Genomic DNA, 24,441 nt, shown 5'->3' with positions numbered 1-24,441 from the left:
AAGAAATATTCTGTCCTCAAGACCAGTGACTATTTCATCATACTCAATAACCCACAGATAATTATGGTCTCCATCAAACTCAATGACCCACACATAATTATGGTCTTTAATCAACCACACCACACCATATACCATTTCCTGCCCACAACCTTCTCATAATTACCACCCACTAACCTGAAAGTGATTGAGTATTGTTATTTTTCTGTGCTTGAAATATCACAAGAATCACTGAATATAGTCTTCCAATCATACTGCTGCACGTCAGTCAGATGGGATGTCAATAGGAATACCAGCTGCAGAATAAACCAAAGTGATATTCCTAATGATAAATACCTGACTGTATACCTCAATGACCATTATAAAAAACAGAGTACCAGAAAGATTACAAATGCAACTGATGAGTAAGCTATGCCATCATAGCCAATCACACTGTGCACTAAACAATGTTTAAATTACATTATGAAACATTTCCTCCAGAAAGTAATATTCAAATGTGTGAGAAAGCCACTGTTGGCATTCATTTGAGCAGTGAAATGGCTAAGACAGGTTTAACTGTAACAGCTAGCAGTAATATAAGGCAGATAAAATATGTGTATGGATACTGAGTCCTTGTAGATATTGGCAGTTTGAAGATTTTGTCCTATAAAAGTGTAATCTTAAGGCTTCTTCAGTAAGTCATTGACCACATGATAACATTCAGTACAAAAACTGTAACCAAGGTGAAATTTACAATCTGAGCGGAAATTTTACTAGCCTGCCCCCCGCCCCCTTTACAGACTGGGTTTAGTGCAAAAAAAAAAAAAAAAAAAACTAAACGGGCATCTATTATTAATGGGAAACAGAAGGGTATAAAACCATTCAGGGTTCTGTTTAAAATACCCAAGTACCACAACTGGCTAGGATATTGGAAATGTACACTTTTTTTTTAAACCAATATGGCTGCATTATTCCCAGAAGACCAAATATAGGGCTGACTCTGAAATCACATTCATGTCCATTACAAAGTCCCCCAGATGACCCGTCCTAAGTCCCGTCCCTTTTGCTCTATGCTCCAATTACAGATGAGCAAGCTTGGTACTTCGGTTAACTTTCTTCTTTTCCTGTAAAAGCAACATACAGGGTCACATCTTCAGTTAGCTAATATTAGGAAAAATTTTAACCACAAACCATGATCTTTTCCTGAACCTGCCCAAGTAGTTTTTGTGCTGAAACCTACCCAAGTCAAGTTTTTGTGGCTGAACCTAACAAAACTGTGACTGACAACTGAAAATAATAATTAAAAACAAACAAACAAACAAAAAAACATGGAAATTATAATTCAACAAAGTCTTAAAGTGACAAGAGCCCTACTGTGTTGAATCAAGCATGCATGCTCAAGTTTTACAAACCTCGGGTTCCCTTCTAGACATGACCCTAACTTATGTTAGCAAGACACTAGTTTATTAGCTAGTTAATGATTGCTATAGATAAGCTTGCTTGTTAGCTAGCGTTTTGCTAACATTTGCTAATTAGAACGTGAGTATATGTTGCTTTTACAGGTTCCTCAGCAAGTACAAAAGTAAGAACAAAAACAGGAAAGGAGAAAGTGACTAAGGAGATGCCAAGCTTGCTCAGCTGTCATTGGAGCACAGAGTGAAAAGGTGCCAGATTTACGAAAAGCCAATTTAATATTGTCTCCCATTTTGTAGTGCTGTCTGAATTCTCCAATAAAGCAACAATACAATAGAATGTATACCTTATATGTAATGTACCATCATGCTTTGCGTAGCATGTTTTTTCTACTTTTGCTTCAATGTTGGGTGAAGAGGTTGCTAACCGCTCGTTTGAGGCCTTTGGTGCCATTTCAGCATAAATATTTAGAGGACATCTTTAACATAGTCCCTCTCCACAATTGTGTCGGGTCAGACAGAGAGAAAACATACAACACAAACGTCTGATCTACTCTCTCCCACCTTGCTCCTCCAGCTACTTGGATACAAACAGTTTGATCTAATGAGACCAGATGCTTCAAGCTGAGGAGACCAACAACACAGAGCGAGAGGAGGAAGAAAATAAATACATCAGTAGTTCTAGGAAAGAAAAAAAAAAGAGAGATTAAGACACTTTTTCCAGTGGGTTAAATACTTTAAACTAGACTTGGTGTCTGATTAACATGTCAGTAAGTCTGTGACTTTGGGGAAGAAAATCATCTTTCCTCACCAGATTATTGCAGCCATCGAGGCCAAGCATTTTGGTCCCTTTACCAGTCATCCAAAAGAAATAGGTGTGGTAAATAAATACTTTAAACACAAGTGCATTTGGGAGACAGCATATACTTCAATGTACTGTACTGCAGCAGATTGTATGTGAACCTCTTTCCAGTTTTTTCTCATTGTATCCATCCTTTACAGCCTTTGTATTGCAAAATATGTTCAGTTTAATACATCGCTGTGTATATTATTAAGTCCTAAAATTATTAATTTATGGGAGAGGATGAGATTATTTCACTTGTTTCCAGGCTAAAATCAACTTTATTTAAAAATCAAGTTTCAATATCTTGATGCTAACACAGCAATGGCTTTAAACTTGTCTTGTGTCAAAATAAATGCCTGAAGCATTAAGGGAAATTGAACTGGGAACAAGTGGAATTATCTCACTACATTTGCATAATAAGACATGAGAGCTGGATCTAAGATTAAAGGACTTTAAACGTTTCATTTTTTTTTTTTGCAGAGGGCTGCTTCAGTCATGTATCATGAATGAGATAACTTTCATATGAAACTATTTTTTATGCTGCATATTGAACTTCATAAAAAAAAAAGGAAAAGGGAAACCATGCCTGGAGCTATGTTTGACTTAACAAAGTCAAAAACAAAGTGAATAAGTTAAAGTCATATTTGCTACCATTTCCATATTTCCAACAGAATGGCTTACACTGACACCGGCTTCAACAAGGCTGTCAAAAACAATTAGGGTAATAGTCTGTGATGGAAATGTGATGTGCACACATGCTTTCCAACATCTCATTTAGTGGCAGGACTTTTTGTTTTTTGCTTCTGCCATGGACTTTTCACATCAACGAGACATCTCTTCAGAAATGATCATTTCAAAACAAACAGACTCAGAAATACCAGGGGGAAATCTGCTCTGATTCATATTATTAATGCTCACAGCATCATCCATGCTCCCAGCAGAAGCAGCCCATGTTGACGTCAGCAGTTTCACCAAAAACCATTTATATCAATCTCAATAAAAACGCTTGGTTTGACACTTGTGTTGTTTATGCAAAGATGAGGGCTTCACATAAAAAAATCTGATAAAGGGGAGAGCTGATGCTATGAAGAGGCCTGAGAGACGTCATAGTCTATGATGAGCTGTTTGATGTAGGACAGTTTCTCATGGAGATATTCGCAGCGTTTCTTCTCTTCTCGGTAGCCTGGAAACTTCTGTGGAGGCAGAACAGAGCTTTTAAATAAAAGATTTTCACATTACACTACACAACGAGAGGATATTTCCTTCTTCTTAACCAGCAAATAAACAGTTTACCCTCAGCCGAGTGATGGATGATACTCATGGATGAGAAAAATTTGAAGTGATGATGCAGAGGTAGATTTTAAAGCAGCAAAGTGCAGGACAATTAAATATGAAAAGATCTCGGGAACCTTTTCTTCCATGTTACGGTTCTGTCTTTCAGGCTATTTCAGACTGAGGTATCTTTGGCTGTGGTAACGTCTTTTTTCTTTTATTCATTTAATTATTTTTATTTATTAATTAATTCACTTAATATTAACATAGTCACCTTCCTGTCCATTGTATTGTGGTTTTAATACTTTATATAAGATTGCATTTATTATGATTGTTTATGAGGCATTTTTTGTATTTTGGAGGGAGGTATGTACCATGAGGAGAGCGGATGGGAGTCTACATATAATTGCTTAGTGTTATTAAGTGATTTCAACCTGTTTTATTGTCATTTTGTGGAAGAAAAAATAGATAAAGTTTGGAAAAAAAGGTGCAGGAGAAATTTTAACACTCCTTACAGGCTAGTCTGTGTTAAAAAAAAACTTAAATATAGCATGCTATATATGTTATATATGATATGGAGAAACTGCATAAAAAAGATGTATGTGCAGTTTATTTAGATTTTAAAAATTTGATTAACAACAAAACAACTTAAAACATCTAAATGTTTGACTTACCTTTCGATACTTGTTGTACTTTTCTAGTATTTGGTCTTCCATTATCTAAATGGTACAAAACACAAATCATTAAATTGTAAATATTAATTTAGCTGCATAAAGTAACACTTAGGCAATAATTGCAACTCAGCAATGTGCACCATGTATCCAATCAAATCAGTTCAGATGAGATGTAGTTGTACCTTGTATTCTTGTGTGCCAGGGGACAAGCTTTTGATCTTGGATCCCAGCTGAACAAACATGTGAGTTATGGTGGCGATCCGGGAGTGGAGGTCTTTGTATTCATCATACTCTGCACAGAAATCCTCCTGGTACCTCTGACGTTGCTCCAAACTCACGATGGTGCCGTACGTCCTAAGAGGAGACACACAGATCAACACTTAGAGGGCTAATGATGATGTTATACTGGCACGTATCACAGGCAAAGATCATTCCAGTCAGTTAAACTGGTCTTGTACAATATATTAATGCCTAGAGAAGTATTGTATTCTGCAGATAGATTTCAGTAGTCACATTTTATCATGCACAATAACCCAGACATTTTTTTTTAACATTTTTTTCAGTGTAGTTCCTCTTTTTGACACAAGGTAGCAGCATAAGGCCACACTGTCATGCTGCTATGATACAGAGGTGTCCCATTCATCACTGTTAAGTTATTAAATACCTCAGCAAAACCATATATATTTAAAAAATAGTAATAAATACAAGAAAAAGTAATTATTGTCTAAAATCTCAGAACATGAATAATCACTGTAAGTTTTGATAGCTGTAAAAGGTTGTTTCAAGTGCATGTTTAAGGTCTCTGTTTGTCCTAAACACATTTTTACAGCCAATATATCTTAAACGTGTTAGAAGGAAACTACGCCAAGTGATACCAGATGGAACGATCACAACAAAACGATTTTAAAACATGTTCACACTCACAGCACATAATCAGGCTTCTCCTCAGAGGCCACAGCATTTGTGATGTCAGGATCTGGAAAAAAAAAAGTTTCGAGTTGAGACAATTCAGCCATCTACATGACACTTTGTCATTGTCTGAATGTTAAGCCATGTGTTTTTGTTTCATGTGCGTGCCTGCTCGGCCGCCGCTGTGCAGCCCGGCTAAGAGCTTGTGGGTATCAGGAGACATGTCAGCTTAGAGACCTGAAGCACGACTAGAGATGTTGTTGAGTCAATCAGCCACATAGCACATTGAGGACTCCAGAGAGGGAGCTTAAGGGAGCAAACACAGACCTGCTTATGAGATAATACTGTATAAATGCACCAGTGGGCCGTCGGACAAATGGTCTCTCAGACAGACCTCACACACCACTACTGCTCATCAGCTCAAAGTATGTGTAGGTAACTTGTTATTTTGTAGAGAACAATGGTCTGTTGGAGATCGGTCCACAACCATCTTACATAAAAGATAAATAGATGAATAGACTTAATAAAGAAAAATAGTCAGAGAAGCAAGAAAGTGATATCTTCAAACTATCCAGCTGCCACATGGAAGTCAAAATGGCTCACAAAAGGAGGATAAACTTACAGCATCTTGAAACAACATTTTTCAATGAGACTCATCCTCCTCATGGAAGTAATGAATTTCAAATACTTTGTTACTGTATTTCAGTAGATTGTATTTTTCAGAAAAATTTACTTTTACTCCCTACGTTTGAGCACAGAAATTTGTACTTTCTACTCTTTCAAAACAGACCTATTACTTTTGATGCATTCGAGGGGAATTATCAATTATTTTGCATCATTGTGCACCAACATTAAGACTAATTACAACCTAAATAGATGGGGCAAGAACACATAAAAAGATGATTCCTTGGTGTATCCATCTATCCACGCATATCATGAACAACAGACGAAAACAACATGAAAGATGTAAGAGGACAAAAACGATATAACAAGACAAAAATGACATAAAACACATAACATGATGAAAACAATTAAACAAAGCATTAAAAGACAAACAGTTTAACAAGACATAAGACGAAAATGACATATAAGACATCACAAAACAAAAATGATGTAGCAAGACGTAACAAGACAAAATCAATGTAACAAGATGTAACAAGATGAATACAATGTAACAAGACCTAACTAGAGAAACACTTAAAAGATGTAACAAGATGAAAAAGACAGAGAGAGACTCAACCGTAGAGAAAAGAAAATGTATTACTTCTACTTTTAGCAGTCTTTTTTCCTTCTAAATATCTGTACTTTTACTTGAGTAAAAAATGTGTGCACTGCGTTACTTTCAGGATTTGATCAAACAAGTTGAGGCTAACATCAGGTAGAAAAATCTGCATAAAAAGGGTCTTACTGTCAAGTTTGTCCGGCTTCTGCTTGAGATCGGGACTCGTCTCTATCCATTCGCTGCCCTTGTTGTCTTTTAACCTCTCGCGCTCTTTGTCTTTGTGCTTTTTAGATTTCTTCTTCTTGTGCTGGCTGTTGGTGAGCTGCTGGTGAGTGCAGTTGGAGTCACCCTGCGGTGGCTGGTGGCTGCTTACTTTGGGTTCTTGCGCTCTGCTCTCTGAAACGGGTGTGTCAGAGGCGCTGGACAGTTTGTGCATTAGAGGAAAGCCATTGTGGCCCCCCGGTGATCCATTCTGGTTACCAGTTTGGTTACTTGTCCGTTGAAACTCGGTCTTTGTGTGGAAACTGGGGTTGAGGGTAGGAGCTGCGACGTCATGTCCCTTATTGTTTACGAGTCCATTAGCTGTCGGCTGCTGTTGCAGCCTCTGGTCTGCAAGTCTTTGTCTTTTTACAGCTAGCCTGTCCAGTGAGTCAAAAGGCATGGGGCGTTTCTGGGAAAGTAAGAAGAAAAACAGAGAAAAGAACCTTTGTGACTCAAATCATGCATTAATATTTCATTACAAAACCAAAGAAAAAAACCCGCAACCTGTCAAACTACAAAATACCTTTCACAAACTTTAACGGACTTCCCCTGTACAATATACAAGTCAGCAGTCAGAAAGGAGAATAATTTACAATACAGCCATTTACCACTGCAGGATTTTTCACCATGCTGTGATGTAGTGTTGCATCCTCTGAGGTCTTCGGCAACGACACATTTGCTGGAAGGTTCCTGGATTGGTGGCTGACTTGCGGCTGCAACTTTCTGTTCAATAAAAGGAAAGAACGAGACAATTTGCACATGAGACAAAAAGCCATTACCAATGTACTAATTTAGAAACCACTTAAACTGGCGTCACAGCAAAGTTATGTGGATTTACAGGAGAACTAATAAAGTTGAGCATGAAAATGAAACAGATTCTTAGTGGAGCAAGTACAGACAAGCTCTGTGCTCTGAGGTGTTAATTAGCACCTGCACAGAGATGTGTTGGACTGAGAGAAGGTGATGTGGAGGAGAGAGGAAAAGATGACAGATAAGATTTTAGCATCTGTCTCCCTTGAGCTCTGAGAAACAACCATACCAGTAAAAAAGAAAAATTTCATGTCCAATTTTGTTGACGACAATCAACACCAAAAACACACTGAAAAGCGAGAAGCCAAAAAAAAAGGTTGTATTGTATTATGGGAGACTAAGATTATGATTTAGGTATTAGTTTGCTGTAGAGCAGAAATGGCATCCTCATGTGGTGTATCTTGTGACCCTGACCCACCTGGCCAGCAGCCTGCTGATCAGCTGCCTCTCCTCCTCACTGTAGCCTGGCCAGTCCCTCTGCACGTGCTTGAAGAAGTCATCCCTCAGCAGGTAGCTGCTGTCTTTAGGATTCACTTTTGCCACCTAAAATATAATAAACCACATGAAGTTACTTTAAATTCCCATTTATGTGTCAGATAATTTCTGATGTAATTCATAAATGAGCACACACTTTAACTATTTAAAAAAAAAAAGCTGACATCAACCATAGATTATGTGACATCACCTAGATTATGTGATTTAATGTTCTGGGATTTATCAGCATTCATCAGTATTAAACACAGACAAAACAAGACAAACACAGACAAAGTATTATTCATTTGGAGATGTGTTTTTGGTCACCTGGCAAACAATAAGTCCAATAACTCACTCCAATCACTCTCTTTAAGCTCTGTTTTGGTCTCCACCAACTCCTGAGGGAAATATCTGGCTATTTAAATGCTAAATGCTCCACTATGTTCATCAGCTAGTCTCTAACTGTGTATGTCTGCTGTTTTGTGCTGAGCAGGTAGTGTCCAGTAGGCTTTTAAATGAAAAAAAGATGCAGTGAGAGTGGCGTGAGTGAAAACAGCTAAACAACAAGCTGAAACTCACTATAAAGCTTCATAAAGCTGCAGACTGACGTGATATTCCTTCATCACTGTAAGTGTCATGTTTTCACATTATCATTTGATGCTTTGTTACAAAATAGTCACTTTAGTATGTACATTACTGTGTTTATTTTTTATTCCAGTAGTGTCTTCATTATTATCAGTAGATACATCATATTATGCCATGTCTCAACATTCACCCATCTGATATGTGTTTATTGAACTAATGACTTATTCAGAACCATTAACGTGTATATTATTTATCTACATTTGGTCAATAATTTATATGTTTTTTTCCATATTATTTTGCTGCTCTAGAATTCCAACCACTTTGTTCTCCATGTGGACATGCTGTTTAGGTAGCTTAATAGAATAAAAATAGAATAAATAGATTATACTTAACAAATATTTTATTCTAAATAGAATAATAGAATAAAATATATTTTGTGGCACAATAATAGATTGTAACTTGCCAAATACGCATGGGCCAGTGTAACTTTTGAAATATACAAATACACAAACAAACAAATATATTCAAAATGGTATCAAACCATTTATCAAAATAAGGTCAAAATTCATATTTGCAATATAATAAATCCATTTCTTGATGTCATGTACAATAAAATCATCACTTAATATAATTCAGTTTTTATTTTATAAAACATCACATTCAGGTTGTTTCCAAAGTTGTGTTATCAGGATAATGTGCCCACTGTAATTACAGTAACGATGGTCTTTTGTTTTTAAACTAATATCATAATATTTGTAATAGGTGAGTAAAACAGTAACACCGTCACTAACTGGAGGCCTGGATGTGCTGAAAAGTGGTGCATCCACATTCCTGAAAAGTAAAACTCTTTTTCTGTGATTCTATTCCCAGAGACTGAGAGTCTCAGGCTTTAAACTCCTCTCTAATCTCATCAGACTGCCTTTTTTCTGAGGACATCTATCTTTCTGGTGGCCTACTGACAGAGTGGTCCGCCCCACTGCAAACACAATCTCTGCAGAAACAATTACAGCATCGACCTAATTACACACACACACACACGGACTCAAGAACCACATGCATCCACACACATCAACAAGCATAAACGTGTGCGCACACGCACGCACACACACACACACACACACACACGACAGTGATGGCAGTACAAACATCATTTAGGAATTACTCAAAAATGTATACAGGAAAGTCACATAAAGTAAATGTTTTTCTAAATTAGATAACAAGTTCAATTAAAGCACAGCTGGGTCATGGTTTCTTTCAGTACATGATTATATGTTTCATAGCTGGAATGTAGATCTCAGCTCCTGAATCACATATGCTTTAAATCACCACATTCAACCCTGCAAAAAGGCGAAATGTAGCTTTTTCTTGGTTTGTTGTTTTGAATGGAGGTGGTGTGAAGCATTACAATTTCCAACTATATTAATTACAAATGCAGTTCTCTGCATCTTCTCTGAGAGCACTGAAAGCAATGATTTATTTCTAATTGTGTTTAATGCATTTTACAGTGTATGAATTGCTGCAAAATTGTAGTGTTTATATACACCCATGTTTTTCACACCAACACACACCCACCAGACAGAAATGTGTGTATGTGCGTGTGCACGTATGTTCTCATGTGTAGGCTTGTATGAGGTACTTATCAACAGTCAGTGTAGTACCTACATTAGATGGCGGTCGACACGCCCAGAGTTTGAAGAAGCATAGCGGGTCACCAGCACGGAAATTAAGCAATATACTGCTGTGGACAAGTCGGCAACAGAACATTTTTTTACACACTTAAAAATGTCCACCTAAAAAAAAGAAGATTCAATATCAGTTTAAGTTTTCTGCTCCTGACCCTGTCCACAGCAGTATATTGCGTAGCTTCCGTGCTGGTGCCCCCCTCTGTTTCTCCAAATTGGGGGCGTGCTGACCATCATCTGTTGTAGGTAATACAATGGCTATGAATAAGTACCTTATACAAACCCACTTCAAATAATCCAAACTATCCCTTCAAAGGTGTGCACATGCATGTAAGTGGATATACCCACACACATACATGCACACACACATACACACACGCACAATTTCTGCCTACCTCCTCCAGTATGGCGCCTAGTTCGGCCTTGTCCTTGGTGCTGGCTCTTTCTCTTTCCAGCCACAGCAGAAGCTCCGGTTTCCTGTAGGGTTTGAGGGCTAGTAGGTGGATGATGCGCTCCCTCAAGGGCCTCTGGGTCGGCGTGGACATACTGCCGGGTCTCCGGTTGTTGGTAGACTGCTTAAGGAAGCTGCTGTCTGATGCAGACAGAGGAGCTGGCCTCTTGTGGAATTTGACGCATTTACCTGAACACACAAAAAAGTAGACAGAGAGAAAAAGATTAATGAACAAGCAATACTCAGGTATACACTGTACAGACATATTTGTATTACAGTGCCCCCAAACTGGTAAAAAAGAATAAAATATTTGTTGCCCTCTTTGTTCTTGATGTCTCAGAAAAGTGACAAGAACTCTGATCTTGGGACTCTTCTGACATTAAGAGAGACTTAAGCTCAACCTCAGTGGAACTCATTTGGGAGGCCTCAGCAAGGAAAATCCACAGCAAGAACTCAGTGAAATGTGCCATGCAAAATTTTTAAAAAGTGACAAGAGTTAAAGCCAGACAGATTTCACAACTCCCACTGCTGATTTTGCCTGCTCAGCTGTACTGTAGGCTGCACCATCTTGGTTGAGTAATGGGGAAACATTCATTAAAATATCTTCTCTTAACCCATTTTACCTCTAGATCACATGGGCATGCTGACCTGTAGCTATTTGTCTTCAGATAAAAACACCCCACTGATCATTGCTTACATCTCTGCTGCAGACAGATGGGACATGTTAGAGCAGAGAAAGCTATCTCTCTGTGCTAATCCCATTACAGGTTAATCTGCGCTTTGAAGGTCAGAGTGGGGCAGAGGTCCAGGAAAAGAAGGCTTTCCTTTCAACCACAAAAGTAATGTCCTGCCAAGAGATAATAACTCTGTGCAATATCATTATCATATCAACAGCCATTAATCATGATAACAACACAAAGAATTAATTTAACAGTTATGCTGCAGCAGGTATGGAGTGTCAGATGTATGCTGGATAGGTTCTGGCATGCCTGATAATATTAACTGTGTTCATGAGCGCCTCCCAAGACTGAAAAGGGGATGTAGAGTGCAGTTATCAAATGTTTCCCGACGGGCATATATGTTGCTAAGTCATCTTCACCTGAAGACCTGATGTTGCACAACCTGCACAATCTAAATTTGGTCTAAACCACCCGCAGTTTCAGGTCCCCTGGAGCTCCAGCAGCACTGACACAGGGGTCTAGCATCATGCCAAGAAACAATATTGCATAACCAAGGCCAAGGTTGGTGAAGAGAAAGAAAAAAGAGAAAAGAAAAAAAGAAGGTAGTTCACTAGTTCATGTTTCTTGACATATGATTGATGTTCTGTAAGGTATTCCTGATGATTAAAATCTGAGAAAACACGCGCATATGCACGCACGCACGCATGCACGCACGCACGCACGCACACGCACACGCACACACACACACACACACACACACACACACACATACAACTCAGCTCAACTGCAAGACAACAATCAGTCAAAATTCACATACGCAGCAACAACTTGTCACCTGTGAATGTACGCTTTGTAGTTAACATCTAGGTAATGTTATTTTATTGAAGGCTTGTGGATCTGTGGAACAACAATGAATCACTTCTGTTAAAGATTTTTTCTTTTCCAATACTAATTTCAATACCTGAATGTTGCGGACCAAGTACCAGCACATTAAAAAAAAGACAAGAACAACAAAAAACTCAAAATTTGATCCACTCAATAGAGTCTTTCTGTAAAGAGTTTTCCCACCAACCCCAAAACAGTTAATTCCAATCTTGTTCACAATCACAGAGGAAAGACAACTCAAAAACTCTGCTCAGTGTATTACAGTGGATCACCACAAAAACAAACAAAATCAGCAAATAAACAATGAAATAACAGCATCTGTATTCGTAGTTCAGTTACAGAGATTATGTCCAAAGTTCCACCCCTTTGTGCTCTGTGTTCCAGTAAAAGTTGAGCAGACTTCGTACCTCAATCAGCTTTTTCCAAGAAAAGTGACATGTAGGGTCACATCTTAAGTTAACTTGCATTTTCAACATTAGCTAACTAGTTAGCTAATATTAGCAAAACACTAGCTAACTAGCTAGTTAATGATTGATGTAGATTAGCTAGCTAGTAATAGCTAGCTCACTTTTTGGCCACATTAGCTAACTTAAGATGGTCTCCCAGGAACACATTTTAATCATCTCCAAAATTCGGTTTTCTTTTCAGCATCTACTCAAGGTAGTGATGGTCAGTTAGTAACTTAGACACCGGCAGTTCCTGGAGAAACTCTAACCATCCACTGGATTATTCTTGCCTCTGACACAGACTTAAGAGACCTTCTGCAATAACGCTGACTTTGCAATGTGATCTGATGCTGAGGTAAAGCTGGCATTTCTCTCCTCCACTTACCATAAAATTTGGCGTACGAGACACTGCTGGGAAGTAGCAGGGTCCTGTTTTGGGGCTAATACATTGCATGATAGCGAATCAGTGCACAGACTCGCGTATTCACCGATGCCGCATTTTAGGCAGTATCCAAGGTGTTTTTCGATACTGATATTGCTATCAGAACAACCCTAATTTCTGTACAAGCTGGTGGCACCACGCTGCAGGAAAATTAAGTTGTTAGTTCAAAAAAGACTAGTTACAGCCCTTTTTAGTTGCATAAAGTGACCTGCTTTATTAGCTATAAATGTGCACACACACACACGTATGCGTATATATATATATATATATATATATATATATTACCTTACCTATCTACCTTGTGGTTTAAAGACAGATGCTGCTAACTTTGATCAATACCAAACTTCCATTTGGCTAACATTCTTTTCAAAGCCAGATGACAAACTGACAACAAACTGACAACCAAAAGCCAAGAAATGGTCAAAAACAATAACAAGGATCAGCTTTTAGTCTCATTTGTATAACCAGAAATAAAGCCCTGCACATCTGGTTTCATTACACAGCAAAATAGGAAAAAAATCTGTGTTTCAGCTTAAAGCAATGAACAGCAGTATTTTCTTATGTGAGGCAAATATTCCCATTACTTTTATAGGTGCTATTATATTTCTATTTTTGTTTTTTATATGTATCCACATTCAATTTACTGATCCCTCTCCAAGCTAAAGCTGTTTGGCCTCTCCCCATGAAAATCTGCACATGCATCATTCTCACATCCTCCACAGAGACTTCTTGTTTATTCTTACTTGGGTGTGTGGCTCCAGGTTTGATCTCAATGGCAGAGCGGCTCCAGCTGTCCTTCTCCACCTGAGACATCCTCTCACGGGTCATCTGGTAGGAGTCGTCAGTGGCACACACTGTGATCTTGTCCTGGATGATGCCTTGACCTTCCAGCTGCTCGCGACTGTCGCTGCAAAACAAAAGCACAGATCCGTTGGACCGCAGAGTTTTCTGCTGGCTGTACTGTCAACACTGCAAAGACACAGCCCTATAAGCTAACATGGAGCAGCATACCAATGTTGACTCCATGCAGCATAAAGTGGCTTTGTGGTGGGAGCTGGCTAACACAGGTCTATGGTTACTGTATGTTATGTCACAGGCCAGATATAGCTCTGTCGCCTGCTACATGTGAGAAAGCCAGATATCTTGGTTCAAAGCAGGATAGAGCTTGTGGAAAACCACCAGGATTAGCTTGGCTCCAATCGGCATGCTTGCAAAACAAGGATCATCTTGGACAAGAGTAAAAAAGTTTTAATACATGAACCTGGGCTGCCTTAATGCTGCAAATAAATCAAGGATTTACTGTGATGCCAGATTTTTTCATATTAAAAAAAACAACCTCTTTTCTCCTTATCCCATTTTTATTTTCATGGCACAATTAGACATGTGGCAAGTGGTCATTTCTCCTCTTTATCCTCTACATATCAAAACAAATGAGGGGGCAAGGAGAGCAGGATCATGCCCTCACGATGTTACACTGTTTCTCTTGGCTTCGGCAGCTGACTGGAACCAGAATGAGTTTGTGTTCAGACCACAGTTAACCATCTGGCAGCAGGAGGCAGCAACAGAGCATAACCCTCAGTTTCCAAGCATATCCACTCCATAAACAAGGCATCACAGATCTCAGTAATGAGAGGGTCAGCCCAGAAATATACAGGAAATTACAATTGCCCCATCCTGTGTACAACAAGCAGTGAACTAAACGTCTCTCACGATGCCCTCTGAGACGTGGGCATACAGAGAGCTGAAAGACTGGTGTCATTTTAGATCCCATGCACTACAACCAACAGATTAGATCAAACACTTAAATCTAAAAATTGTTGTGACTGATTGAGCAAATTAATTTCATTAATCTTCACTTAATCCATTTTGCAACTTTAACTACGTACCTTGAAACATATTGATGGATGCAGTCGAAGCTGGCTTGAGGCTGGTCTTTGCTGTCGCTGGATAAGTAGAAGGAGAAGACGCGTAGAGCAGAAGGTGACTCTGGTGTGGGAGCTGGGATCTTGATGTACTGAAAAGAAAAACAGAAGAAAGTCAGATATTTAATAAACATGCAGGTGAACAAACATAAGCCTTTATTTTTGTTGACTGGCAAACTGCATAAGAAAAAAACAAACAACAACCATGTACAGTCGGTCATATGCCAGGTTTTCCTGTTTCTATCATGCTTTTGTCTGTATAAACAGGTTATGTGTATTTGACCTGACCTGAGAATGGTTATGTTGTTTCAAAAGCCTGGTATCACAGAGCTGTTTTCACTTGTCAGTGTTTTTCTTAGACCTTTTGAGCTCGTGCATCTTTTGTTATCTTTAAAACTGTCATCTTATTGTACGGAGAAGCAATTATCTACTCAGCAGATTTTCAGAGCCACACTCCGGTGCCAGATGCACTGTAGCCAGCACAGTCCAATGTCAAGGTTTCTGCAATCAACATAAATCAATAATTTATGTTTTTCACAACTTAACAGCCAACTGCACAGAGCAGACTCTGACAAAAGTAGTTGAAAGGTCCAAAAAAAAGAGTTCACCCTAAAATAACATTAAAAGTTTAAAAGCCTGCTAATAGCTACTAGAAGTTACAATGAACAAGCAGCATACTGACAAGTTTGAAATTACAAAGCCATACCAGTAGTGGGCCTCACAATATACATAGAGCTTGTAAAAAAAAAAAAAAAAAAAGTGTCACATGACCTTGTGAACACAGATGTACTCAACGAATGTAATGGCCTTCAACCCAGTAGATTATGGGGCATCTTGTATGCTGAGTTTACAGTTTGGCTTCATGATGGCAAAAGAGGAAAGAGTTTCCAAAAAATGAAGGAGAATAAATGTACTTTGTAAAATATGGCAGTCTGAAGATCAGGTTTAGAGATTTCATGGGTAGAAAATCTGGGTAAATTTTCATCTCATGGTAGCACAAGAGGGAAGGTCAGAGGTTCACCAAAAACAGCAACTTCCTTCAGGCTGAGACAATAACCACATTACCACATTACCATGGTCATGTGATGTCAGTGTGTTTGAGATCATTGCTGTCAGACATGACAAGTCAGGAACACAGCCTCTGACTGGTCGACAGACTAAACCCAAGGCATAGCAGGATTGCCAGAGCGTGGCTAACAGCATGCTACTATCAACACGGTAAAATGAATAAACAACCACCAACGATGCTGGATGAATCATCAAGGATTTAGGTCTTTACCAGGTCTCCAGAAAGACATTGCAGCTGGATTTCAAAGCTTCTGGAGGGGATATGATCGTACTGGAGCTGATGTTGTCAGCACAAAGATTCTTGGTCTTGAGAAGCTGCAGCATTGTAACCTGTACTGTATGTTTACTGCCAGATGGACAAATTACTGCTAACGTTTTCCTTTACTTCACTCCAAGCAGCACCCTCACTATCAGTTTGCCACTTGCTCAATCACATCATGCACTCCCCTATTCCTTAAAGGAAGTACACTACTCTTTTAACAGTATCCTTCAATAAAGTCTAATAAAACATAATTATTTGGGCAGTTTAATACTGACACCTTGCTTTGATCAATATTTTGGAGTGTCAGAAATACGAACGGACTGACTCACCAGCAATAAGCACTCTTGACTACTCATCGTCCATTACCATTAGAAATCTATGGGACCACCAGAAATAAAGGAAAGTCACCTGTCACCATACATATGTCCCGCTCTAACTCAATTAGGTCCTGGTCACATGAGCTGTCTCAGGTTAATCCCTGGATGCTCAGACTCAAGCCTGCACTGATATATTCGCTTAACGGCGGAGGTAAACCACAGTACACAGAATGTTAAATACAAGTCATTTAAACTTTATGACCTTTAAAATGAAATCCCCCTCGTGTTTGTTGATTAAAGTCGGGTACTGTCTGATTAACACTCTACAGAAGGTGGGAAAAGTGTATTAATTCCAGATGACACACATGTAAGGAGGAAAGCACACACATGACCAGATCTGAGAGTTAACGATGACCTGTGAACATGCAGAACAGCTGCTGGACTACAAGGCTCCTGGCTTAGAATAGATGAGCTGTGGAGAAATATCCCAATAAAATGAATTTTAACACCATACAGACCTTTTAAAAAAGGAAAAGGATTAGGAAACACTAACGACCACCATATGTTGGTTTCAGAGCATCTCAAAGCAGACTTGCATGTGTAAATACCATGAGAAACTCACATGCACGCACACACACACACACACGCACACACACACACACACACACAAAGAATCTGTAGTGAGTCTTTGTGCCACTCTGTAACTTTAAATAAATCTCCTTGGGTAAACAGTGTTTTTAAGAGTCCGCTCCACTGAGGCGTCCATGAGATCTCCTGGCAGACTCAGTGGAGCGCACCAGAGCCAAGGCTGCAACCTCCAGGGCAGACAAATGTACCCACGAACACACACAGAGACATATAATAACAGATCAGGAAAAATGAGGATCAGAATAAAGTCTGAATCTGTGCTGATTTGACCACTGAAAAAGATGTAATTGCACGTTTCTGAAATAATTCTGAAATTCTTCGCTGGTATCTTCATTTAGCTTTATGGGAAATTTGCAAAGTTTTAGGGGACGCACATGAGAGGGAAATAGACATAGAGAGAGACTCTGACTAGTCAGGAGCTACAGTAACTTATACAGTAAGTTAAATCTGAGAGTGAAAAGTCTCCATGCAGAGGAGATCCACACCATTACACTTATTCTTCTTTGCCCAGCTGTGGTGGAATATGACCGGTTTCACAAGAATCCCATTCTTCATGCTGCAGGCATCTTTTTGGGTCTGGGAAGCAGCTTTTAATGATAAGTTATCATGGGGGATTTCCTCTACTTTCTCCTATCGAATCTCTCTGCTCTCACATGGTCTCCTTGATTTTCAAATCCACTCAGTCAATCACATCCACTATCTGCTCAGATTCTCTCACCTGTATGGCTTCATTCAACGCCGGCATCCACAGAAGCTACAGGGGCTGGGCAGCATGATCGCAAAATTACTGTATACTGTTTACAGTACGGTTGAATGTTTTATATTGAACAAAACAAATATGTCACATGATGTATTCACTAAATTTAAATGAAATGTAGTTTAAATTAAGTACAAAACTTTATAGGTACTTCCTTCTGTTGTGAATACTATAATATCCCTACAGCAATGTATTTTGTTAAAGTGTTATATAAAATGTTTGCTCACACTTCCTGCTCAGCACCATATAGCAGACAGAAAAGCCGCTAGTAGCTAAAGAGACAGATATTTCCCTCAGGAGTTAGAGACATAAAAACAGAAAAGGAGAGTGTATATTGGACTTGCATTCGGGGGAACGCAAATACAAAAATGAATGCTAATGTTGTTCCGTGTCTGCTCGATATGTAAATTGGTGACTGTTTGCTGACATGTTTGTGACATCAATTTAAAATGAGTGTTGTTTACACCTTGTTTCTGCTGCCCCCAAATGGAAAAGAAACGCAGGTTTAATAAGGAAAGCACACGTTTGCACATTCAACATACTTACTGAAATTTTTTATTTTGAGGCAAAAAGAAGTTTTGTCTTTTATTGTGACTTAATCGTCTGAAGAAGCAATTTCTTCAATTGGATTTGTCTCTATTGTATACAGCTGCAATTCTTATCTCACTGTATCCTAGCATGCAAATATATATTATTCTTAACATAAAAGGCCTACGCTCAAGTGTTTTTCTTGGCCTGTCATTTACAATTAACAGCTGCATGCAGCCACCTGCACTGAAGTTTGTGTCAAATATTATTCTGGTGCAAAATGCTAGAGCTGAATTCATATCATGACTCATTACCGTATCTCTACAGGTGTATCAGTGTCCTGGAAGAAAAACCACCACGAAAGAAAACTCAGCTAATTCCATTAAAATTATTATAATGATTGTTAATGAAAATATCTTGCGCATGCAAATTACATTTTCACCGCCCATCATTTTTGACACTAAAGAGTCAAATAGTGTTCAAATGGGGGTGCTCCCATAGCTCATTTGGTAGAGCATTTGTCCCATGTACTGAGGCTGTTGGTCCTCTGCAGCGGTCGCTGGTTCGATTCCCACCTGTGACCCATTTGCTGCATGTCATTCCCCCTCTCTCTGCCCCCTTTCCTGTCATATCTTCAGCTGTCCCTATCCAAAATAAAGGCAAAAGCCCAAAAATAATCTTCACCAAAAAAAAAAACATAACACATAAAACACTGTATAAAAAAATATTTTGGTCTGTGAAATGTGTGCTCCAATCCCTCAACTTCACATTGTATAAATCATAAGGTTAACAGGTTTTAACTTAAACATTTTTTTAATTAATTTTTTTAATTCAATTTCTATAAAGGTAATACACACTGAACATGACACTACACGTATACATTTTTTAAAAGGTTGAGAACTCATTCTGAGCTAACAACATTTAGCAGGACAGTCGATGGCTTGTGCTGTTTTTTTTAAAGCAGCTTCAGGTGTACTGATGCGAGTGTGCAACAAAACAACACAGACGTTGGCTGTATTCTCTTATCAGCCCACTGCACATGTCCACACACGCAGGCTTTCACCACAGGAATTTATACAAACTATATACAGCTGAGCTCTGATAGCACTGAGAGATACACAACAGCTTCCATGTAGAGTGTTTGACACAACTTGTGTTTTAATGTGTCTCATTTGGGATTATGTAATGCCTGCCTGTGGGCTGCCCTTCACTGACACACACTTAAAGCCTGTAAACTGATACTGAGTGTCTCATTGTTTGTGAGAGACAGAGGTCAGAAAAGATGTTGTGATCACACTGGATGGCTCACCAGAGGGACTATCTCTCATCATGAGACAGTTTTGTTAACATTTCACAAGATGATACGCATACTTAATGACCACTTAGCCAGACCTATCAACTAAATAGTAATAAAGTTTAATGCCTTGTTATTTCAGCACCAATGTGGTGAAACAAATAACAATGGTGATATCTATACAAACAGTATAACTCCTCACTCATCTTTGTCTACAACCCTGATAAAGCAATCCCTCTCCTCAACCTCCTCCTCCTCAACCTCCTCCTCCTCCTCCTCCTCCTCCCCCTCTTCCTCCTCCTCCTCCTCCCCCACCCCGAATTTTGAAACTTTTAATTAGTTGTGAAACGAGAGAAACAGCTGGCACTTGTCACAGCTTCATAAACCAGGACTTTCAGATCTGTGCAAAGTGAGGTTTGAGAAAATCGACCCTGCGAGTGCTACAATGATTAGTCATAAAAAAAAAAAAAAAAATCAATTAGTTGATCCAACGGAAAATTAAACACAAACCATTCTGATAATCAAGGACACCTTTACAGTTGCTGAGATGACTACATGTAACATGAAAGGTGACGCTCATTGTGAAAGACCAACAGAAAAATATCACCAGGATGTTGGCATGCTAACATCCTTAAGTAAGATAGTGAGTATACCTGCTAAACATCATCATGTTAGTCTGTGCCTGTTAGTAGAGAGGAAGCAGCCTGGCACACTACATGACACCCCCTGAGATAACCGTCCCTATCAACATATCATATTAACATTTGAACCCAAACCATGATCTTTTCCTAAACCTACACAAGTAGTTTTGGTGGCTACTTCAGAGTCTTTTTTTTATTGCTTTTATTGACAGGACAGCTAAAGAGTGTGACAGACAAGGGGGTAGAGAGAGAGATGCAGCAAAGGGCAACAGGCCCACCAGAGGACTCGGTAGATGGGGCACAGACTCCACCAAATGAGCTACAAGGGCGCCCTCGCTTCAGAATTTTAAAGGGTCAATCTTACTGATCAAATCATTACATTTTCAGCAAAATTGCTCTTGACAGTCACTGTATGCCAACCAGCACACAGGTACACTGACAATATTATCAGCTTGCTTGTAAGCATAGAGGAGCATTTACTAGCTACAGAGAAATGGCGTGAAAGGGTGAAAACTGAACTTGCATTCGTCAGGTGAACTCAAACACAACTCCAAATGAATGCTAATGTTGCTTGAGGTGGGCTGTTTGCTAAAACATTTGCCATACATCAAAAGTTTGTTGCAGTGACTTAAAGCAGGTTTAAGTCATTTATAAAGCAAAAATGTTAAACATTCACTTAATTCCGCCTCTCATAATGACAATTTATTGCCTCTTTTTAATTTTTGGTTATGTTAAAGGTATAAAATGTAACATTTCTGCATTAAAATGTCTCAAAACGTTAGACCTGTTTTGCTTGAGTTGAGTAATTACATTGTCCCATATGTCTCCAATAAGGTTTAAATACAGACACTTCTTTAATTTATCTAACAGAGCATATTCCCACTATAACCTACTATAGCCAGTTCTGTAACTTCTGCGTACAGCAGTGAATGGAACTAAACATAACATGAATAAAACTTCAATACATTTATGTCCACAGACCTGATGTGAACTTGAGACATATCAGTGTCTGTATCTGTAATGATGGTTAGTTAACAATAAAGTCAACAACTCCCACAATCCCATGCTGCTTCACAACATCATCAAACTGTGTTTTGTTACAATTTTCATGTGAGAGAGACCCTGGCACCATATTTTACATTTTGTGCATTTAAATTGAATTTCTATAGTTTCTAGGGTCAAACAAAACAAACAATCTGAAGAGGTCAAACTGATGTCACTTAATAACTTGACAATCATTAGTTGCACTCCAATCCCCATATCAAAAGAACACAGCATCTCATGAATGGGAACACGGTTACGGTTAAGGTCCATTTGGCTGTTGCACTGAGAAAGTTTAACTTCTGAGCAAATACTGCTCACATGGATTACTGCAAACAGCCCAGACAGATGGTGAGAAGCCTTGTTGTTTCTTCTGAATTCCACTTCTAGTGAAATCAACTTTCACATCAAGAGTGCTTAGTATTTCCTGGGAGCAGAAAGTTGGCTAAGTAACCTGGACACTTGCAACTGCACATGAACATAGTATGAGTGCCAATCTGTTAATGCAACAAGACATAAAACTACACTGATCTTGTTTAAACAAAACCTTGAAATCCTCTCTGTGTTGACACTAACTGAAAGCATGAGTTGTTTTTTTTTTTAGCAGCATTCGTTCTTGTTAGTGCAGGAGAGCCTGTGAGTTCATACACGCCTATTTGAGGATGCCTGGAAGAGCTGCAGATGTAAAGCACTTCTAAGTGAAAATTAAATTATTTCTGACACAAAGCCTGTGCCACTCACTATGTGAAGAGATCATCGGAGGACATATCCTCCAATCTTCCTCCACAATAACAACAATTAAAAATTTATGGCCTCTGTGTTCATTGGATTGAGCTGTCTGTGTGATGTCACAGGCTTCCAGCCGTTGCAAATGCCTAGTCATGCAGTGCACCCAGGAGCCCATGCTGGCATTTATCCAGTGATGGCTGCTCGTATGACCTCCACGGGCAGACTTCTAAACCCCTGCTGTGCAAACTACAACAAGCACTCTCATTCCCAGCCGCTGGGGCCTGCACCAAAGTCCAGCACATTCTCCTGTGAGGCACACATGGCAATTCAAACCCAGAGAGGCACTCTTACAAAGGACTTAGCACCAACTGACCATGAATAATGAAATATTTATTGTCTTCCTTTCAAGTAAAATATTCAGGGAATCTGTGGATTGCTTCTGATCTTTGCAATTCTTGAATAAAGTAACACTGGAGCAACAAAACAGGCATAAATAAAGTTACCAAGATAGGTATGTGGGACATTGTTTAAAATGTATATTCAAACAGAATGCAATGATTTGCAAAAACCTTTCAATTGAATACAGTACACATACAAGACATTTAATGTTCAAACTGAATAACTTTATTGTTTTTTTTGTAAATATACACTCATTATGAATTTGATGCCTGCAAAACATTCCAAAAAAGTTTGTACAGAGACATATTTACTACTGTGCTACATGACCTTTTCTTTTAACAAATACTCAGTAAGCATTAGGGAACTGAGAATACTTACTGTTTAAGTTGTGAAAGTGAAATTTTTTCTCATTCTTGCTTGATATACGACTTCAGGTGCTTTACAGTCCAAGGTCTGTGTTGTCATATTTTGTGCTTCCTAATGCACCACACATTTTTAATGGGAGACAGGTCTGGACTGCAGGCAGAACAGTCCAGTACCTGAACTCTTTTACTATGAAGCCACACTGTAACACATGCAGAATGTGGCTTGATCTTGTCTTGTTGAAATAAGCAGGGTCATCCCTGAAAAAGATGATATCTGAATGGCAGCATATGTTGCTGCAAAACCTGTGTGAAGCTTTCAGCATCAATGAGGCCTTCATAAATGTGACAGTTACCCATGATGGCATGGGACACATCCCCAGACCACCACATGCTTCCTTTCAAAGTTAGCACAGATAAAAATCTGGATGGTCCTTCACCTCTTTAGCCCTGAAGACATGACGTCCATGATTTCCAAAAACAATCTGAAATGCAGACTCATCAGACCACAGCACATTTTTGCACTTTGCATCAGTCCATCTCAGATTAGTTTGGTTTAGAGACGTTCAGCAAACTTATTAACAATAAAGTTTATCAGTTTGAACATTATGTTGTCTCTGTACTGTATTCAACTGAAAAATCAAAAAAGATTTGCAAATCATTGCGTTCTGTTTTTATACACCGTCCCAACCTTTTTGGGATTTGGGTTGTAAACTGCCCTACACTTGGGAGTGACTTATGATCTCAGTAAATGCTCAGTGACCCTCAGAGGCCAAAAGGCAAAGAGGTGAACCTAGAGGAGCCTGAATCTAATGTGTTTCAACATATAATTCATTCTTTTAACCCAAACAACAGCCCCAGATGCCTACTTTACCCCCAAACAAGCCGGTCTTAACCCTGAGCCTACCTGTCATGCTCCACATTCTTTTCAATGATTCCTCCTCTGTCTTTGTCAACAGAAAATATCCAGATTTCCCCATATTTGTCCTGTCTGTCTGTTCGTCTGTCTCTCTCAAAGGCGTTACTCTTGGCGTATGCCCATGTGTCCATCTGTCTTCTCCGTCTGCAAGCTTCACAACACTTTTTACTTCAAATCGGTTGTTACAATCGTCTCAATGATTCCTTTCAAGTTTTACAGTTTCCATCAACATCAGCCTTTAGAGCAAAGGAAAATTATATGAAGGCCTCATTCTTTACTCAGATGTCAGCAGTGCTCATATTCAATTCAAGGAAACCACACAGATATAAACATGGAGAAGTTTCACTGTTTTAAATGCTGGTGTGATCAGATCACAAAAAATCAGAAAGGTGTCACTTGTCCCAACAGAACAGGTTGAACCAAGCTTACAGGATGTCAGTCCGTCAATCACAGTCCTGTGACGAGGCCCGAACACACAAACCAAACAAAATCATAATACCACCATAAATGAGCTGCAATTTTCTTGTTC

The 24,441-nt window shown here is 39.0% G+C and overlaps 1 protein-coding gene across 2 annotated transcripts in view; it reads right to left on the bottom strand.

Annotated features, from left to right (window-relative positions):
- Positions 1–2,121: 2,121 nt before the first annotated feature.
- LOC146333144 (RNA polymerase II elongation factor ELL2-like) overlaps positions 2,122–24,441 on the bottom strand; it is a 34,686-nt gene continuing 12,366 nt past the window's right edge. Inside the window, exons 3-12 of one of the 2 annotated variants that reach the window (XM_084720007.1) lie at positions 14,912–15,039; positions 13,769–13,932; positions 10,517–10,761; positions 7,799–7,923; positions 7,179–7,293; positions 6,496–6,979; positions 5,103–5,154; positions 4,361–4,532; positions 4,179–4,223; positions 2,122–3,425 (exon numbers count right to left, since the gene is read on the bottom strand). In XM_084720007.1, coding sequence (XP_084576133.1) covers positions 3,315–3,425; positions 4,179–4,223; positions 4,361–4,532; positions 5,103–5,154; positions 6,496–6,979; positions 7,179–7,293; positions 7,799–7,923; positions 10,517–10,761; positions 13,769–13,932; positions 14,912–15,039 — 1,641 coding nt within the window. In that variant the 3' untranslated portion in view covers positions 2,122–3,314. The remainder of the gene's footprint in view (positions 3,426–4,178; positions 4,224–4,360; positions 4,533–5,102; positions 5,155–6,495; positions 6,980–7,178; positions 7,294–7,798; positions 7,924–10,516; positions 10,762–13,768; positions 13,933–14,911; positions 15,040–24,441) is intronic. The other variant, XM_084720015.1, reaches the window with a different exon arrangement.

Source organism: Lutjanus erythropterus, chromosome 1 (assembly GCF_056507025.1).
Source record: "Lutjanus erythropterus isolate fLutEry1 chromosome 1, fLutEry1.hap2, whole genome shotgun sequence".
Taxonomy (NCBI): Eukaryota; Metazoa; Chordata; class Actinopteri; order Lutjaniformes; family Lutjanidae; genus Lutjanus; species Lutjanus erythropterus.
Note: the sequence above shows the minus strand (reverse complement) of the source record. Positions and strands in the feature narration are given on the sequence as shown.